General features: G+C 58.3%; 1 protein-coding gene across 1 annotated transcript; it reads left to right on the top strand.

Moving 5' to 3' along the window:
- Positions 1 to 708: 708 nt before the first annotated feature.
- On the top strand, positions 709 to 16,924 carry NECTIN4 (nectin cell adhesion molecule 4). Its single transcript, XM_062192583.1, has 9 exons — positions 709 to 784; positions 9,372 to 9,731; positions 10,968 to 11,258; positions 12,213 to 12,333; positions 13,612 to 13,760; positions 13,989 to 14,145; positions 14,525 to 14,600; positions 14,956 to 15,030; positions 15,368 to 16,924. Exons 1-9 carry the CDS (start codon positions 709 to 711, stop codon positions 15,590 to 15,592), a joined length of 1,530 nt encoding a protein of 509 aa, XP_062048567.1. The 3' UTR covers positions 15,593 to 16,924.
- Positions 16,925 to 17,753: the final 829 nt, after the last annotated feature.

The following is a 17,753-nucleotide window of genomic DNA, read 5'->3' as shown; positions in this document are numbered from 1 at the left end:
GGATCTCAGTTCTGGCTGTCTCTGATCCTAGAGCTCCAAATCGGAGCCCCTCCAGGAGACTGGGGAATTCGTCAAGACCCCCAGGAGGCAGCAAGCCTGGCTGGGGTGCGGGATGCTCGGGTTCCTTCCCACCCACAAGGGCCTTGCCCTGTTTATCCTGGCCTGGCCCAATGCCTCCCTCTCTGAGACACCCAACATCTCCCCCCACCTCTGTGCCCTCGCCTCCCCCTTCAGAGCCCCTTCTACACATGCATGGGTGAAGCCTGAGGCCGAGGATGGGATCCCACAACCCACATTAGGTCCTTCCCTCCTCCCTCCCTCCTTGGCGCCCATTAGCCAGCCCAGGCCGTGGGGGCGGTGGCTGCCGAGTCTCCGTGCCAGGCCCAGCCCCCGGAGACGCACCTGTTCTGACCTGCTGAGCAGGTTCCCAGGTTTCTGCCGTCGTTGTTGGCCACAGCGTGGGAAGCAGCTCTGGGGGAGCTCGGAGCTCCCCGATTACGGCTTTTTCGGGGGGCAGCTACGGCTGGGTGGGTAGAACGGGGCTGGGTCCCCTAGTGGAGACCCAGGTGGGAGAGGCAGGTGCCTCAGTGCCTCGGGACTCTGCAGCTTCCTGCCTTCTGGGTCAGCGCCTTATCCAGCGCTAGAGCCGGCTCCCAGGGAGAACTCGGCGGAGCTTCAGAAACGCTGGGCAGGTCTGCCTTTCAACCAATGCCCCTGTCCCTGGGAGCCGAGATGTGGGGGCCTGAGGCCTGGCTGCTGCTGCTGCTCCTGGCATCATTTACAGGTAGGACTTGCCTGAGTCATCAGGACCCTTGCTTCTGAGCCCAACCTGGGACAGACACGCACACACACATTCTCTTTTTCTTATACTCTGGACAGAAGATCTAATCCTTCTCCCACCCCAGCAGCTACCAGCTGTGCACCCGGAAAAGCCAATGTAGCTCTTCCCCTTCAAACCCTCTCTTAGCCCCAGGCCAGGTCACTCTGTCAGGTAGTCCCCGACTCCCTCTGCCAAAGCCTTGCCTAGGCCCAGGCTGCCTCTCGGGGAATGAATACGGTGACCCTGGTGCAGGCGGGCAGGGAGGTGGAACCAGTGAGGACCCTGCTCAGTGCAGGGTTTCCAGGAGGCCCCTTGGCCTACCCCCTGGGCTCCAGAGCTGCTGTGTGGACTTGGGGCTGACTCAGGGCTGAGCTGGTCTCAGCAGTCATCGGGGTGCAGGAAGCCTGGAGCTCAGGGAGTGGCTGGGGGTATTTCTCTCCCCTTCTTTCTCTCCCTGATGCTGCGGCACACCAGGTTCAGCGGCACCTGTTTGGGGACTATAGGAAGACTGGGATTCCTCTTATTCTGGCCCCTTCCTTTCCCTGGGAACCCTGTTAGGTGCCAGGGTGCTAATATGGGGGTCATTTACATAGCTGGGGGTCTAGGGTAGGGAACTTTCTAGATAGGGTGTGGTCCTCTTTTGTTCAACTGCTGTCCCTCATTTTCTCAACTAGATGCCTGTATTGCTCCCCACCTCCTGCTGGCCTAATGCATATACAGCAGAAACAAATTGTCGGAATTTATAACCTTCAGAGTGAGGAAGTGTGTGTGTGTCTGTACACTGAGACCCCAGTGAGCTGTATATAGACCGATACCAGGGTAAGGTGTAACCGAGAGCTCTTTCTCCTGGGACGGATGAGGCCCTGAATGGATAGGACAGCTGACTCTCAGCACCAGGAGCAGCAGCAAGAGAGAGGCTCAGCTGTCCAGCAGGCCTCCCGCTGTGAAGCCCCCCACCCCCGCCCCGGCTGGGGTTCACAGGAGGAGAGCAAGGCCTAGACGTGCGCATTGGTGGGGGTAGGGGCTGCTCTCATTCTGATCCTCTCATGGAAGAGTCACTGGCCCAGCCGCTAATCATAGGATATTGAGCTCCAACCCCTTCCACCACCAGCCCCATCCACCTGATCCCATGTTCCAGACAGCTTTTCTTAACTTGTTTAGATCGAGTGTGAGGCCTGGTGGCTGGGACCAGGGACCCCAGCAGTCGCTTTGCTGTAGGATCTACCCACACCTAAGGAAAGGAGCCATGCTCTCTCAGAAGTTGGCAGGGATCAAAGAGATCACTGCTCCGACTCCCTTATTTTATGGATGGGAAAATAGAGAGAAATAGATAGGCAGTGAGATCTGCAAGATTACTCGGTGTTAGAAGCATAACCGGGATTAGTGTCTTGGCCTCGTGGCTCCTGTGTCATTAAAGAATACTACAGCTGAGGGCTTACCGGGTAGAGCCAGGCTGCCAGATTCAGGAGAGACGGTGGTGAATCAGACAGGGTGCCCACCTTCCTTTTTCATGCCACAAAACTGTTCTAAGGAGACCCTCTTCTGGGTGGGAAGGGACCGTTGAGCTCACTCAGTGCCTGACTGGAGGGTGCTGTGGGGTACATGGAGAAGGAAGACTGGTTCCAGGAGTTCCCCAGGAAGCTGCTACCTCCTGAGAGCCACTCTGCTGTTGCTGCTGCTACCATCCACTCAAGGCTGCTCCAAGGGCTGGAGGCAGACCCCAGTTGCTAGCCTGAGGATGAGACGGTCCCAACTCCACTGCATCCGCTATTCTATTTTGTGTAGGCGTCTCCTTAATGGCCCCCCAGGAACCTGGTATGTTTCATGTTTGAAAAATCCTTGGACTTGGAAGTCAGGAGTCTTGAGCTCTGACCTCATTTCTGCTATTTATTTGCTAGGTGACGATCCTAGGCAAGACCAAGGTCTTCGGTAGACCAAGGTTCTTTGGTAGACCAAGAACTAGGATGGGAGGGGCTCCAGGAGCCTTCCAGCTCTGCAGTCCTGACCATGTGTGCAGCCTCTGGCTGAAGTGGGGTGCTGAGGTGTAGGAAGAGGTGGTCACTCTGACTGAGAGAGCAAAGGGGACCTTTCTGCAGGATCTGACCTTCCCGGCCTTCTCCAGACTAGTACACCCCCCCCCCCAGACTCCCAGCTCCTGTGAGCCCCAGGGCCCTGCCCCACCCTTGACAGGGAGAGGAGCCCAGCTTGGGAGGCGCCTGCGACACCACAGCTCTTTGTCTCTCCTTAATGGGATGAGTTTCCGGGTGAGGTCTCACCCTCCTCCCTCTGCTGCCCTGGGGCTTTTGGACCCAAATCTATGAGATAACTGCCCCCCACCCCCACCCCAGTGCAATCCTGGGCACTGCAGATCTGTGAGTGCTTCTCTAAAGTCTGGGGTCTGTCTTGGGAGGGCTTGGATCAGCTTTTGCCTGGGGTTGGTTTCCTAGAAAGGGAGGGGCCCCATCTCTGCTTTTCTACTCCTATTGACAGAGAGAGGCAGGCCCTTTCCTGTAGGAGCTACCCAAACCCAGGGAAGCCAGAAGGGGAGGCTACCTTCCCGCCCAAGGTGGCAAGGACTAGAAGAATCCCAGGGAAGCCCCATGGCCTTAGTGACCTAGGTCCCAGAGCCCCTGGTCACAAAGCTGGCGGGGAGGAGCTTCCAGTGCATGTGCCCGCTTTGGGACCACAGCCTCAGGAGCCCATCCCCCAGGCAAAGGGAGTGGGTGCACACTTCTAGAGGCACAAGCCCAGCAAGGGGAGAAGGAGAAGACCTATGTTTTCTGGCCTCCAAACCTTGCCCTTGCGTTGACCAAAGCCTAGGTGGGGAAAACCAGTGGAGATGATACGGGAAACTGAGTCAGGAGGGAGGGGAGCAGAGGGGCCTAGGGTCTGGGTCCCGGAATGGAATCTAAGATGAGGGGTGACGTTCAGAAGCAGGGACGCGTCCCCTGTGTCTCCTGGAGGAAGGCTGTGGAGAGGGCAGGTGGGATGGAGCTTTCACTGGAACAGGGAGCTGCTGGCCTCAGATTTTCCCATAGGTTTCAGGCCGTCTCCCACCTCCAAGGCTGATGTGTCCTGGGAGCTAGGGTTGAAGGTGTGATTTGGGGCGGGGCAGAGCTGGCCACAGTAGGGGAGGGGACCTCATTGGTGGGGAGAGGAGCTCAGGAGTTTGAGAGAAGCTGAATTCTGGGTCTCCCACCCACAGTGTGGCTGTGGTGACTCAGCCAGGCTCAGACTCTGGCTCCGGGGGGTTTAGGGGACTTATCTGTGCTGGGAGCTTTGTCTGGGCCAGAGCCGGGGCTGCCTCAAGGCCCCGTCCTCCCTCATTGTTCCCGTCTCTCTTTGTGATCCGTGGCATGGCCCCCCTCCCCAGACACTAATCTGCAGGTGGGCGCTTTGCCCGGGCTGGGAAGCTCTTGCTAATCTGGGGGGCTTAGGACAATGGGGGGTAAGTGAGGGAGGCAGACAGAGGGGGAGGGAGAATCTTCTGGTTTTCAAAGTTCGTTAGCACTCCAAGGCCAAGGTTACGGGGGAAGGGTGGACCAGGCAGGCTTTCTTAGCTGTCTATGTCTCCTGCCCTGGCTGGCAGGCAGACTTCGGTGCTGCCTTCCCAGGGTCTCCCCACGCTCTCCTGAGTGGAGGCTGCTGCTGTGGGGTGCGGGGAGGTAAGAGTTAACAAAGGAGAATGAGACCCTAGAAACTTGGCCCCCTCCCCCTAGCCCCAGGCAGCCCTCCCCCCCTTTCCCACCAAACCCGCACCAGACAACCCTTACCCCAGGCCTGGAGCTGGAGCTGGTTTTTCTGGTGGTGGCAGCAACAGAGCCCTGACAGATTCCCAGGGAGAGGCCTCCTTGGGGGGCCAGAGGTGCTGGGGGGCCTAGGGGAGTGGCTAGAGGAGGGTGCGCAGGTGGGAGTCTCTGAGGAGGCAAGGCAGAGGGAGCCCTGGTTCTGCGCTGCTGTGGAGGCTTAATGGTAATTTCCCATCACCCGGAGGTACGTGACCTCACCTCGCGGTACCTCTGCCTGGAGCCTGAGACAGTGTGCCCTCAAGTCTCGGGGTGAGCCGAGGAGGGATGCTGGGCGAATCTCCAGACAGGGTGCAAGGGCAAAGACTCAGCCACGCACACCAGGGACCAAAGGCAGCTGAGACAGGCAGACAAGCAGAAGCCAAGATAAACCGACTTGAAAATATTTACTATGTGTGCAGAGTTCCGCAGCACCGGGACGCACACCGTGCTCACAGAGGGTGTGAGACACTCATGTAATGATGCGTGCAAGAATGTTTGCACGTAGACACAGACACATACCACGCACTTCCCTGAAGGTACATCATGAACATATATATATATATATATATATATATATATATATATATATATATGAAGTTAACCTCACATGCACAGGAACTAGAAAGAGTGGCCACACCCTCGCCCAAAGGGACCCATAACGCAGACCATCCCGTCCGGATGGCCTTCATCTCCGGGTCCCCTTCTGGGACTGCTATGCATACTCTTCCCTCTGGGTGCTGGCAGACCAGGAAGGTCCCTCGTAAAGAAAAGATCGGCTCTCTGCAGGTGCCAGCCTCCGTTCCCTTTCTGAGACCAGAGGCCAGGCCTTATGCAGAAAGGGAAGTTGAGACCCAGGAAAGGGTAGGGGAGTAGCCAACCAGCCCAAGCCCGGAATGGAGGGCCTGTCTGGGAGCAGGCGGGGTACACAAAGGGCAGGGCCCCAAAGAGGCCCGTGGGGGCCTGGCCAGGGGTGGGGGGAGGCCAAAGGCAGGGATCCCGTCTGGCCAGTTGGGCCTGTTCTTTCCCTTGCGCAAGGTGGTGGCGGCTGTGGCTAGGCCCGCTGCTGTGTGGCAGCCTCTGAGTCACCAAGGCTCCTGACCAGCGTCCGTCCTGGTGCTCCTGGGAGGAGGGGTGGGGTAGGTCAGAGGGAGGAGTGCAAAGCTAGCCAGAGTCCGCCAGCCTCAGCCAGCAATTTGCAGCAGAAGGGTCTATGGGCTTGGCCCGGCCTGGCCACCACATGCCCGCGGGGTGACCTCAGCAGGCAGATGGTGTGTCTCCTTCAGGCTGGTGACATCATCATGCTGACGCCAGGCAGGCACTGGGTGGGGGAGAGGAGGAGGAGGCAGTCCTGGCCTGCCCTGGCTTGGGAGCCTGGGCTTCTGGGTCCATCTAGCCCAGGACAGGGGTTCCAGGCCCAAGCTCTCTTTTCTCTTCTCTTGCAGCTCAGGGACAGGGTGTGTGTGTGTGTGTGTGTGTGTGTGGAGGAGGTGTTGCCCAGGCTGAGCTGCTCCTACTGCACCGTGAATTTGGGGCAGTGCGGGGGGGGGGGGGAGCTGGGGGAAAGATCCAGTTTTACTGGGTTCTTCATTCTGTAAAGCTTGACCTTGACCCTTGGGAGTTGGGTTCTTGGACTCCCAAGCGGGAGGACATGGTAAATGGGGTCTCAGGTATGTGCTGGGTACCTCACATTCCTGCTGTGCCCTAAGAAGGTGTTTTGTTTGTTTTTCGAAAGATTTATTTATTTGAAAGGCAGAGCCACACAGAGTCCTTCTATCCACTGGTTCACTCCCCAAATACCTGCAAGGGCTAGTGTTGGACCAATCAGACACCAGGAGCCTGGAACTCCCATAGCGGTAACAGGAACTCACGTACTTGGGCCACATCTGTTGTCTCCCCCTTGCATTCGCAAGAGGCTGTATGTGAGGCAGAGGAGCCGAGACTCTATCCCAGGCACTCTGATATCGGAGTCGTAGTGGCGTCTTAACCTACTGCACCACAGCACCCAGCACAAGATGTGTGTGTGTGTGTGCGTGTGTGAAATATGAGTGATTTGTGGTGGTGAGGAGGCAGGTGCTTGACAATGATAGCGATGGGGATGGGAAACGTGTCATCTGATGTTGTCCCAGAGATAGTCTTCAGAAGGCTTTGAGTGTCTCACTGGAGCAGGGCTTGGGGTCCCTGTCACCTGCAGAGACACCAGTGCTCGAAGCAGAGGATGTGGGGAGCTGTCCGAAGCACGGCTCCAGCCTTTCTTTGCAGCCCTGCTCCCTGCTGGGAGGAGGTGCCTGGGAGGGGTAAGGTGGTTAGCTGGACTCCCAGGCTTGGGCAGGGTGGGACCAACATTAGCTCAGGCAGGTCAGGGCCCTGGTATCTGGCCCTGCAGGTCTGTCCCGTCAGGTTCAGGCCCTCCCAGCTTCCAGCAGCATCCTCTCCCCTTCCCTCCCTCTATTCCTGCCAACAATGCCCCGGGATCCCTTCCTTGGCCTCACTGGACCCTCCTGGGACGCTCTGGTGGAGCTTCGATTCCTCCCTCCCTTCCTTCTTTCTCCATCCGTCGTCCGGAGCTGCTTGCTTTGGCAGTGAACTCAGCCAGCCAGCCTATCCTTCCTCCACCCCAAGGTTGCCATGTCAACGCCCTCCCTGCCCAGCCCAACCACGGACTGCTCATTCTTCCTCGTTCTGCCCTTTCCTTCTGCTGCTGCTCATCTTTCTCAGTCAGTCAGTCAGTCAGTCAACAAACATGAATTAAGCACCATTATGTGCCAAGAAGGGAAAGCACAGATCACGGAGTGTTAAATCATAAACTATGTTTCCACGTGTGATGTGAGACCCCTTTATGGCACTCGGTCTAGTTTGCAGTAGACAGGACAGTAAGCAAATGCCACCAGTGGGATAAAGCGTTATGATGGGAGCCAAAGCCAGGCTTTTTAGGGGAGTATGGCAAGAAAGGGCACCCCAGGCTGCCCGAGGTGGGGGTGAGGCGAGGCGCCTTGAGGAGGAAGTGCCCAAGCAGGATGAGTAGGAGTTTTCCAGACAATGATGAGTAGGAGCTCCCAGACACAGGGAGCAGGGCGTTCCAGGCTGGGGGGACGGTGTGCGCAAAGGTGAGGAACAACAGGGGTGTGTGGCGCACTGGCCACAGGCTGGAGGGCACCTTCCAGGCCCCGAGCGCTCGCCATCCCAGAGCACGCCTCGGCGCTGCTCTCTCACGCTCTGTGCCACAACTCCAGGTACAGTTCTTCCCAACTGTGAGCTTCCCCAGGCCCTGCCTCCCTCAGCTGTGACTCATTGGAGAAATCCAGGAGTTATCTCCGAGCCTTTCCTCGCCCTCATCTCTCTTTCTGGTCTTACAGAATTCCTGTCAAGGTTCCCCCAGGAACCGCCTCCTGCTGTCCAGCCCAGTGCCACCACACCAGGGCTGCCCCTGCAGCTTCCTGGTGCGTGACCCTGTCTTCAGGCTCCCTACTTGCTGCACATTACGCCTTGCCTCCGCCACTCCCCGGCTAAGGAACCTTCAGTGCCTCCCCCATTTCCTCGTGACCAAATCTGAATTCATTTGCTTGGCATGGAATGGCCTGGGTGATTTGGCTCCACCTACCCAAGCCATATTTTCACCTTGCTCAACACACACACACACACACACACACCTGGCCACAGGCTGGGTCCTGTCCTCTCTGCTTCCTGAGCCAAGCAGCCTCCCGACCTCTGCAGTGTTTGCTCACTTTGATCCCTTCCTTGGAATGCCTTTTCAGCTCTCTACCCCTCATAATCCCGGCCAGCTCATGCATGAGGCCCTCCCCTGTGACTCGGCCCGCAGTGACTGCCCCATCCCAAAACTGGCCTGCAACACAGCACTGAGCACTAACCCAGCACCTGCCATGCCTCTCTCCGTATGCGGTTCTTGCGACCAGAACTCAGCGTCCGTTACCTGCAGATGAGGTTCTGTGATGCACAGCTTTGATTCCAAGTTCCTGAGGGCTACATGCGCTCCTCGTCCATGCACCAAACACCAGCCCTTCTTCTTCCCTGGTCCCTGGGCCTCTGATTCTACCTCGTCTCTCTGGGCCTCTGACCTGGGCCCTTTTTGTCTTCAGTTACTTGCTCATTCCTGTCTCCGAGCCATTCCTCCCACATGGAATACCTTCTTCTCTCTGGGAATCCATGTCTCTCATCCTGAAGCCATGAAAAGAATGTTCTGAAGTCCTCCCGGGATGGACCTCTCTCACCCTCCGTGCCCCATCCCAGACAGTGGCGGTTCAGGACACTTGCTGTGGCTCCTGGCCACTCTTCTTGAAAGCACCTGCTGCTACCCTGTGGTAGGCTGAGCCTCCTGTGAAAGTTTGCTCACGGTTGTCCCTGGTCCCTGTTTCCGGGCGCTTCAATTTCATTTCCCTGACTATGAGCTCCCTGAGGGCAGGGGCTGGGGCTCTGGGCCTGTTACTACCTTCCACCTTGCAATTGCTCAGGATACAACCCTCCTGCAAGAGGGTGTGAGTCTTCCATAAATCGTCTGTGTGGCCTTAGGCAACCCACTTCCTCTCTCTCTGGGTCTCAGTTTCCTCATCTGTTAAATGGCGATAATAACGCCTACCTCTTGGGAATGTTTTGTGGATCTAATGAGGTAATGAACTGAACGCGCTTTGCAAGCATAAAACGCTCTAGGAGTTCCGGTGGCCTTCGCAGCGGTCACGGTCATTAAGGCGTGTGCTCCCACTGTTCCGGCAGCGCCCCTAACCCTGGCTGCCGTTGTCTGCCCCCTGCAGGTCGATGCCCCGCAAGTGAGTTGGAGACCTCGGACTTGGTAACGGTGGTGCTGGGCCAGGATGCAAAGTTGCCCTGCTTCTACCGAGGGGATCCGGGCGAGCAGGTGGCGCAGGTGGCATGGGCTCGGGTGGACGCGAACGAGGGCCCCCAGGAGCTGGCGCTCCTCCACTCCAAATATGGGCTGCACGTGAGCTCGGCCTACGAGGGCCGCGTGGAACAGCCACCGCCGCCGCGGGACCCCCTAGATGGCTCCGTGCTCTTGCGCAACGCCGTGCAGGCCGACGAGGGCGAATACGAGTGCCGGGTCAGCACCTTCCCGGCCGGCAGCTTCCAGGGCCGGCTGCGGCTCCGAGTGCTGGGTGAGTGGGGGCCGGAGCTGCTGTGTGCGTGCAGAGCTACCAAGACCCACGCCTGGGGTCGTGGGGCGGGAGAAGCGGGAGGCAGGGCGAGCGGAGATGGGTGGGGCGGAAGCAGAACAGGAATGAAAGAGGCTGCCCTGGAGGGGTGGGGGCCCCACCGGCCCACCCAATCTAGATGTCCTCTCCCGGTAACCCCCAAAAGCTGAGGACGAATCTGTGATACAGCAAGTCCTTCCTTCCGATGGCCTGTTACTTTGGCTCCCTGGAGAAATATGGCCAGGTCTTGCTCTGTCTCTTCCGCACCACTGCTTCCCAGAGCTGCAGACCCTTGTCTTGGCCCTCCTCTTCCACGAGCTAAACCACCACTTCCTGCAGCCCAGACACTGCTTCAAAGCCTCGGCGGCCATGGTGGGCTGCATGGTTTTCTTTTTTCTTCTTTTTTTTTTTTCTCAGCAGCCTCCCTCCCTCTGGTCGGGCACTGCAAAACACACACCCACTTCTGTCCCCTGTGTTCCTGGAGGCCGCAGCCGCATGGTTTTCAAATGTGGTGCGCACACGTGGCCCGGGCAGTGAATGTGGTCTCAGATCCCAGTCCCCTTTCAAACCACCACTTGGCACTTGTGGGCGCTTGTGGTCAGCCCTGGGCCTGTGGTCAGCTTATGTCTTTTCCATTCTGGGCTCGGGCTGCTGGTGTTTCCAAGACCAAGGCCTTTCCAGTTTCCCTTCATCCACCTGGCCGGCAGTCACACCAGCCTTGGAGCAGAAAAACGAGTGTGAATCGGGGCTTTGTCACCTGGGAGCTGATGACCTGACACAGCTCCTTTAATCTGCCTGAACTTCAGTGTCCCACCTGCAAAGGAGGGATAATAATACCTACCGCACGGGTTTGTTGACAGACTCAGCTGAGATAACGTTTATAAAGCGCTTGGCTTTCGCAGTTGGCACATAGTAAGTGCTTACTACATGGTGGCTATTATCGTCATTACTATCATAGATGATAGCTGCTTAGTTTTTTTAATTACTTCATTAGTTTTGTTTTAAAAATGACCCATGTTCATTGTAAAAAAAATTCAAATAATGGAGAAAGATGCACAAAGTCACCTGAAATCCCGCCCCGACTCTTGCGTCTTTGATGGTGGAATAGGAATAGAAGCTGGAGCCTGGAAGCTTGCACTTGTAGGGGACTGGGACGGGATGAGGCGGGGCCTCCTGACTCACACCGTTGCTTCTCCCCAGTGCCTCCCCTGCCCTCCTTGAATCCTGGTCCTCCTCTGGAAGAGGGCCAGGGCCTGACACTGGCGGCCTCCTGCACAGCCGAGGGCAGCCCAGCCCCCAGCGTGACCTGGGACACGGAGGTCAAAGGCACCGCCTCCAGCCGTTCTTTTGCGCACTCGCGCTCTGCCGCTGTCACCTCGGAGTTCCACCTGGTTCCTAGTCGCAGCATGAATGGGCAGCCGCTGACCTGCGTGGTGTCCCACCCTGGCCTGCTGCAGGACCAGAGGATCACCCACACCCTCCAAGTGGCCTGTGAGTACTTGGCTGCTTGGGTGTGGAGGCACCGTGGGTTCCGAGAGAGCTGGGGGCAGACACTCTGCAAGGCCCTGAGCCCGCCCGAAGCTGGCCAGCTTGGATCCTGGAGGTCATACTGTGTGAGAGAGCACTTGTCCCTGGACAGCATCCTGGGATGACCCCAGCAAATCACTTGGGCCTCCCCCCAGCCAAAAGAGCATGCCCAGCTTCACCTGTTGTTGAGAGAATCAACTACAAACACGGAATTGGAAGCACTTTGTGAAATATGTAGTTTAGAGTTTGGAGACGGATAGACTTGGAACGAGCCCGCCTTCTACAGTTTGCCAGCTGTTATTTAGTCTTGTTAGGCTTCATCAGCAAAATGAGTGTAATTATACCAACTTTACAGGGTTTTGATGAGAATTAGAAACCGCGAACGCACAGCGTCTCTCGCAGCGCTTGGTGCATGTGCCAAGGGCGCTTGGTGAACGGGAGATACAGTTTTCCCAGTGATAGACATAAGCCCCTGGGGAGAGCAGACTGATTTCAGCTGAGACTAACCCAGCCTTTGGCACAAAGCAGGTCCTCAACCTATAGCCCTTAAGGAAATGAATGAACCAGGAGGATCATTAAGCCTTCCAGGAATCAGGTGGCAGTTCTGAAGCGCCTGTTCTGCGGCTACCACAAAGCTAGTGCCTAGCTAGTGCAGGAAGAGTGTGACTCATCACCATGCTGGGGGACCCACGGGCTCCCTGCCTGCACAGCAGATGGACCGAGACTCTTGGCACTTAGGGCAGGGGACCCGTGTGGCCTGATGCTGTGATGAGGAGGGGGCTGAGCTGGGTTTGGGATCGGGTGAGTAGGAGTGTTCAGGGCAGTGGGAGGCCGAAGCAGGCCGCGTAGGGGCGCTTAGAGGAGCCACGTGATCACGGGCATCCTTCCCATTCTTTCTCTTCCCACCTCCTGTTCCAGTCCTTGCCGAGGCCTCCGTGAGGGGCCTGGAAGACCAAAAGCTGTGGCACGTTGGCAGAGAAGGAGCCACGCTTAAGTGCCTGAGCGAAGGGCAGCCTCCTCCCTCATACAACTGGACGAGGTAAGAGCCTGGCCCGCCCCAGGGCCTAGCTTGCAGCTAGGGTCCTTTCTGCTCAGGGCCAGGATGTCCTCATTCTGAGCTGGGCTAATATATTCTGAACATCAGATACATTGTCACACATGTTCAGACCAGTGCAAAAATGTGCATGGTCACCAAATATGATTGGCTTGTCTCAGGGACTCTGGGCCACGTGGTCATTGGTAGGGAATCCACCCACAAATAAACCTGACTCTTCCAACGTTCACATTGTGAACCATAATACAGTCTTTTTTTTTTTTTTTTTAAAGATTTATTTAAAAGGCAGAGTCACAGAGAGGCAGAGGTAGAGAGAGAGAGGTCTTCCATCCGATGGTTCACTCCTCAACTGGCTGCAATGGCCAGAGCTGAGCCGATCCAAACCCAGGAACCAGGAGCTTTCCCCAGGTCTCCCATGCAAGCCCAAGGACTTGAGCCATTTTCTACTGCTTTCCCAGGCCACAACAGAGAGCTGGATTGGAAGTGGAGCAGCCGGGACTTGAACCGGCGTCCATATGGGATGCCGGCACTGCAGGAGGTGGCTTTACCCACTACGCCACAACGCCAGCCCCCACAGTATTTTAAGTATTAATATTTTGTCTATATGTGAGTGTAAAAGACAAAAAGATACAGCTGACTAGCTGCTGTTAAGCCAGCACTCCTGTATCCATTACAGTGTTGCCAGCTCCCCAGAGACACCCACCCACCACCTCTGCCAGTTCCTTCAAGGAGTCTTTGGCTTTTTTCCAGAGTCTGAGAGGTCCAGAGAATCCGAGGGAGGTCAGGTGCACATGTGTGCCGTGCCAGACGTGTTCTCACATGTGAGCATGTGAGCGATGCATGTGGCCTTGTGCCTGGGGCTGCGTTCATGTGCTCTGCCGTGCAACACCACAGGTGTCGGAGCACGAGCCAGGTTTTCCCAGTCGCCTGTGAGTCAGCTAGGAGTGGAGTGTCCTGTTGGGTGGACTTTATAACACGCAGCCCTGGTCCCCAGTGCTGGATGACGTGATGCCTGTGGGAGCATGTGGGATGGCACGCGTGTGTGTTCTCCCCGAGTGTGTGTGGGGGGTGCCCGGGTCAGGCTGGGCGGCAGGGAGAAGGGCCTCTGCCTAGACCTGCCCGGGGAAGGAGGGGCACCGTGGGAACAGCCGGCGGCTCCGGGTGACGTCATGGGGGTGGGGGGTAGAGAGCTGCCTGGGCACGTTGGGTGGTGGCAGCCTCAGCCTGTCCCAGCGGGCACCCTTCAGCTTCCCTGTCTTCCAGGCTGGACGGGGCTCTGCCCAGTGGGGTGCGAGTGGAAGGGGACACCCTGGGCTTCCCTGCGCTGACCACTGAACACAGCGGCATCTACGTCTGTCACGTCAGCAATGAGCTGTCCTCCAGGGAGTCCCAGGTCACTGTAGATGTTCTTGGTAAGCCTTGGAGGTGGCAGCCAGGCCTCTGGGCAGAGGGCTTGGTGGGGGCAGCGGGCAGCAAGGTGGAAAGGAGGACATGGGAAGGAAGTGGAGGGGGCAGTGTTGTGTATTCTGCTCAGGGGTGGGGTGGGTGTGTTTTGTTAGGACGTTGTTTGGGGGGCTGTGGGCTCTGGGGCGGGTCAGGGGGTCTGGGAGTCCACCTAGACAGCCGCCTGTCTCCAGCAGACCCTGAGGAAGCCCCGGGGCAGAAAGTGGACCTTGTGTCGGCCTCGGTGGTGGTGGTGGGTGTGATTGCTGCACTCCTGTTCTGCCTGCTGGTGTTGGTGGTGGTGCTCATGTCCCGGTATCATCGGCGCAAGGCCCAGCAGATGACCCAGAAGTAGTGAGTACTGGCCGCTCCTGGGTGGGTGGTGCTAAGCCAGGAACAAAGAGGAGGCCGGCAGGAGGGAGACCTCTGCCAGCCAGGAGACAGGGGGCAGGGTGGCCTGACAACTGGGGAGCTTACAGACCACAGGTGAGCAGGGTCTTTGGGGAGGAGAGAAGGGGCCTGGGGTCTGTACCACAGCTGGGTAGGGGGACCGTATGCCCTGAGGACCAGATCTGAATGCCCAAGTGTCACCAAGTACACACACTCACTCTTGCACATGCCACACTCATGCCCTTTGACCACAGCGCCCCCTGTCAGCATAGCCTGGGCCAGGCCGGGCTCACCCTGGGCAGCTGCTGCTCCCTGACCCCTGACAAGCAGGTGTCTTTCCTAGTGAGGAGGAGCTGACCTTGACCAGGGAGAACTCCATCCGAAGGTTGCATTCCCATCACTCGGACCCCAGGAGCCAGGTATGTGCCAGGAGTGGATGAGTGCAATGGGCATGGCCATACTGGGGGGTGGGGTTGCTTGTGCCCGGCCCCTCTGCAGACCCAGGAACAGAGCCCTCCACCAGGTCTGGCCATTGACTCCCAGCTGGTGCTGGGCTTGGGTGGAGGTGGGAGGGTGTAGCTACTTCCGGGCTGCCAGGGTCTCGGGGTTGCACTGGGAAGCCAGCATCGGACCTGGGGCAGTGGTGGGGGAATGAGCAGGTCTGTGTGAAGGAGAGACAGGACCTGTGGGGCTGGGGGACAGGCGGTCAGGAGGACCCAGGAGAAGAGGTGGAAGGGCGGAGGCTGAGCTCCGTTCTGACTCCTCCCCCTGCAGCCGGAGGAGAGTGTAGGGCTGAGAGCCGAGGGTCACCCTGATAGTCTCAAGGACAACAGTAGCTGCTCTGTGATGGTGAGGCCCCCGGCCCCACCGGTGTCCCCTCTACTCTCCTCGGGCCCCTCTCCTGGCCCCAGATGTGGTGCGTCACCAGCCCCCTTACCTCTCCCTGTTGCCTCCGCCCCGGCGCCCACGGCCCAGCCCCCAGCTCTGCTGTGCCTTTGCCCTCCCGTCTCCCCTTCCCTGTGCCTGGCTCCTGTGCCTCTGAGACAACCACAGCCCTTGCTTGTGCCTGACCTCTGACCCCACCACGACCCAACCACACCCCCCCCCCCCCCCCCGCCCTAACCCGTCTGGCTGCTCCTGCCTGGCTGGCTTCCTGACGGGCCCTCTGCCCTTCCTTGGTCGCCAGAGTGAAGAGCCAGAGGGCCGCAGCTACTCCACGCTGACCACGGTGAGGGAGATTGAGACGCAGACGGAGCTGCTGTCTCCAGGCTCTGGGCGGGCCGAGGAGGAGGACGATCAGGATGAAGGCATCAAACAGGCCATGAACCACTTTGTTCAGGAGAATGGGACCCTGCGGGCCAAGCCCACGGGCAACGGCATCTACATCAATGGGCGGGGACACCTGGTCTGACCCAGGCCTGCCTCTTGCGCCCAGACCTGGCTCCTTCTGCTGACACGGGGGGTTTCGGCTCATTTTGAGGGAGGGGGCCTCCTGGAGTGCCCCCCTATCTTGAGGAAGATGCTTCCCACCCCACTGACTGCTCCACCTTTTCCTCCAACCTTTCTGTTCATGGGGAGGGCTCCCCAGTGAGCGCCTCCTACCGAGTGAGTGTGTGTGTGTAGGTCACCGTGTACGTGTGTGTGTGCGTGTGTGTGTCAGTGCTCATCAGCGTCCAGGTGAGCGGCCGCGTGTGGACCACAGGTGCGGGAGACTCCTGGGGCTCGCCAGCTCAGTGTGACTTGAACATCACGTGGCCGTGTGACCTCTGCCTGTCAATGCAGACATTTTCCGCAGACCCCAGAGCAGTATTAATGATGCAGAGGTTGGAGGTGAGCGGTGAAGGGTGGGCCAGACCCAGGTGTGTGGGCGTGGCTGGAGCTGGAGTCTGGCCCGCCCCAGTCGGGGAGCCGGGCTCCCGCTACTTGGGGAGCCCTGGGGCAAGTGTGAAGCAGCTGCCCAGGGGTCTGCTAGAGGTTCGGACTGTTCCAGAAGAAGCCCTCTGCCCTCTGGTGGCCTGTGCAACTGCTGCATGTACGTGTTTTCTGTAAATAGGTTTTCCCAGGGGAGCAGCTTTCCGGACCGCTGCTCCTAATCCCCTAACACGAGAAATGACTTTTGAAAACCTTTGCTATCTCTCCACATTTGTTACTGGGGTCGCTTCAAGTGAGGCCAGCCTCCAAGGGAATTCAGCAGAGCTGCCCTCACTGGGGCCCCACCCCAGGGGGTTCATTCCTGTGCCTGAGTGGATGGGGTCTGGAATTAGGTGTGTGAGCCCCGTGGTGTTTGGCTAAGGGAGGAGGAGCCCGCTGGGCTTGGAGCCCTGGCCTCCTCTCCTGTTTTAGTTGCATCCACAGTTGTTTGCGGTCCCTTGGGGGAGTTGCTGGGACGTGGTGACAAGGGCTCCTGGTTTGCTGTGTGTAGGAGGGAGAGGGTAGTGACTGCAGACCAAGGGGGTGGGGTGTTCAGGCCAGGTGACCCAGGTGCTGGAGGTGAGGCTGTCCCTCCCCCCCCCCGGGGGGGGTGGTTTCTAGGTCACTGATTCTGCCCTCTTCCTGCAGGTTCTCTGGGGTGGGGGCTGGGGCTCTAGAAGGCTTGTTTTTACCCAGGCCACCCAAAGACACTCAGCCAGTGTTTCAGGCCCTGCTTGGCCTGAAATCGGTGGGGTTTCTGGACTGAGGGGGAGGCTCGCATCCTCCCCTGGGTCCCCAGGCAGCCCAGGACTCCGAGCGTGGGACACGCAGATCTGGGGCCCTTGTGTGTACATTTTGTGTAAATATGTGCATATTTGTACATAAAATGATATTCTGTTTTTAAATAAACAGATAAAACCTGTTCTGTCTGGCTCCTGTTTGGTCCCTTCAACCACGTGAGCCCTGACTCCTATACTTTCCGTGTCAGTCCCGTCCTCCCTGTGGTCCCAAGCAGGGGAGGAGTTAGGATGCCTGTCACCTGTCGCCAGGAGGAAAAGGGACAGCACCAGCCTCCATGAGGCCTCCAGCGTCTCCAAGTTCCCAGGTAGGAAGTGGGGCCAGGAAGCTCTCCCAGGTGGCCAATGCGTGAAGACTCCCAGCAACAGCTGTGTGGGCTCTTTCTACAGAGCAGATACAGAAACTGAAACCCAAGTTCAGTGAGTTCTACAGACCGTTAGAGCCAGCAGGACCGAAAGCGCTTCTCATCTACGCCCTTCATTTCCCCTCGTGTGGAAACTGAGGCACAGCGGAGTCACATGGCAGGCCCCCGAGAGGCAGACCCCGGAGCCCTCCTCTTGGGGTGCGCAGCACAGCCCTGTGCCCCCTGCTTCCATGGGCCTCCACCTCCGACCCAAGAATTCTGGTCTCTAAGGGTGTCGGTCACCTGCCCAAACCCTGGACGCCATCACCCCACCCCAGGGCTCTGACATCATCTCCCCTTGACCAATGAGGGAAGACGCAGCCATGAGTGAGGATGTGAATGTCAGCTACCCCCCCCCCCCGCCGCCCGCCCCCCCTCCCGCCCATGGCCCTGTGGTTGCAAAGATGCTCTAACAGGAAGCGGGTTTGAGGCGCTGCACAGCTTCCTGCTCCCGCAGAGC

The sequence above is a fragment of the Lepus europaeus genome, chromosome 5 (assembly GCF_033115175.1).
Source record: "Lepus europaeus isolate LE1 chromosome 5, mLepTim1.pri, whole genome shotgun sequence".
Taxonomy (NCBI): domain Eukaryota; kingdom Metazoa; phylum Chordata; class Mammalia; order Lagomorpha; family Leporidae; genus Lepus; species Lepus europaeus.
This window is presented reverse-complemented; position numbering and strand designations above follow the sequence as displayed.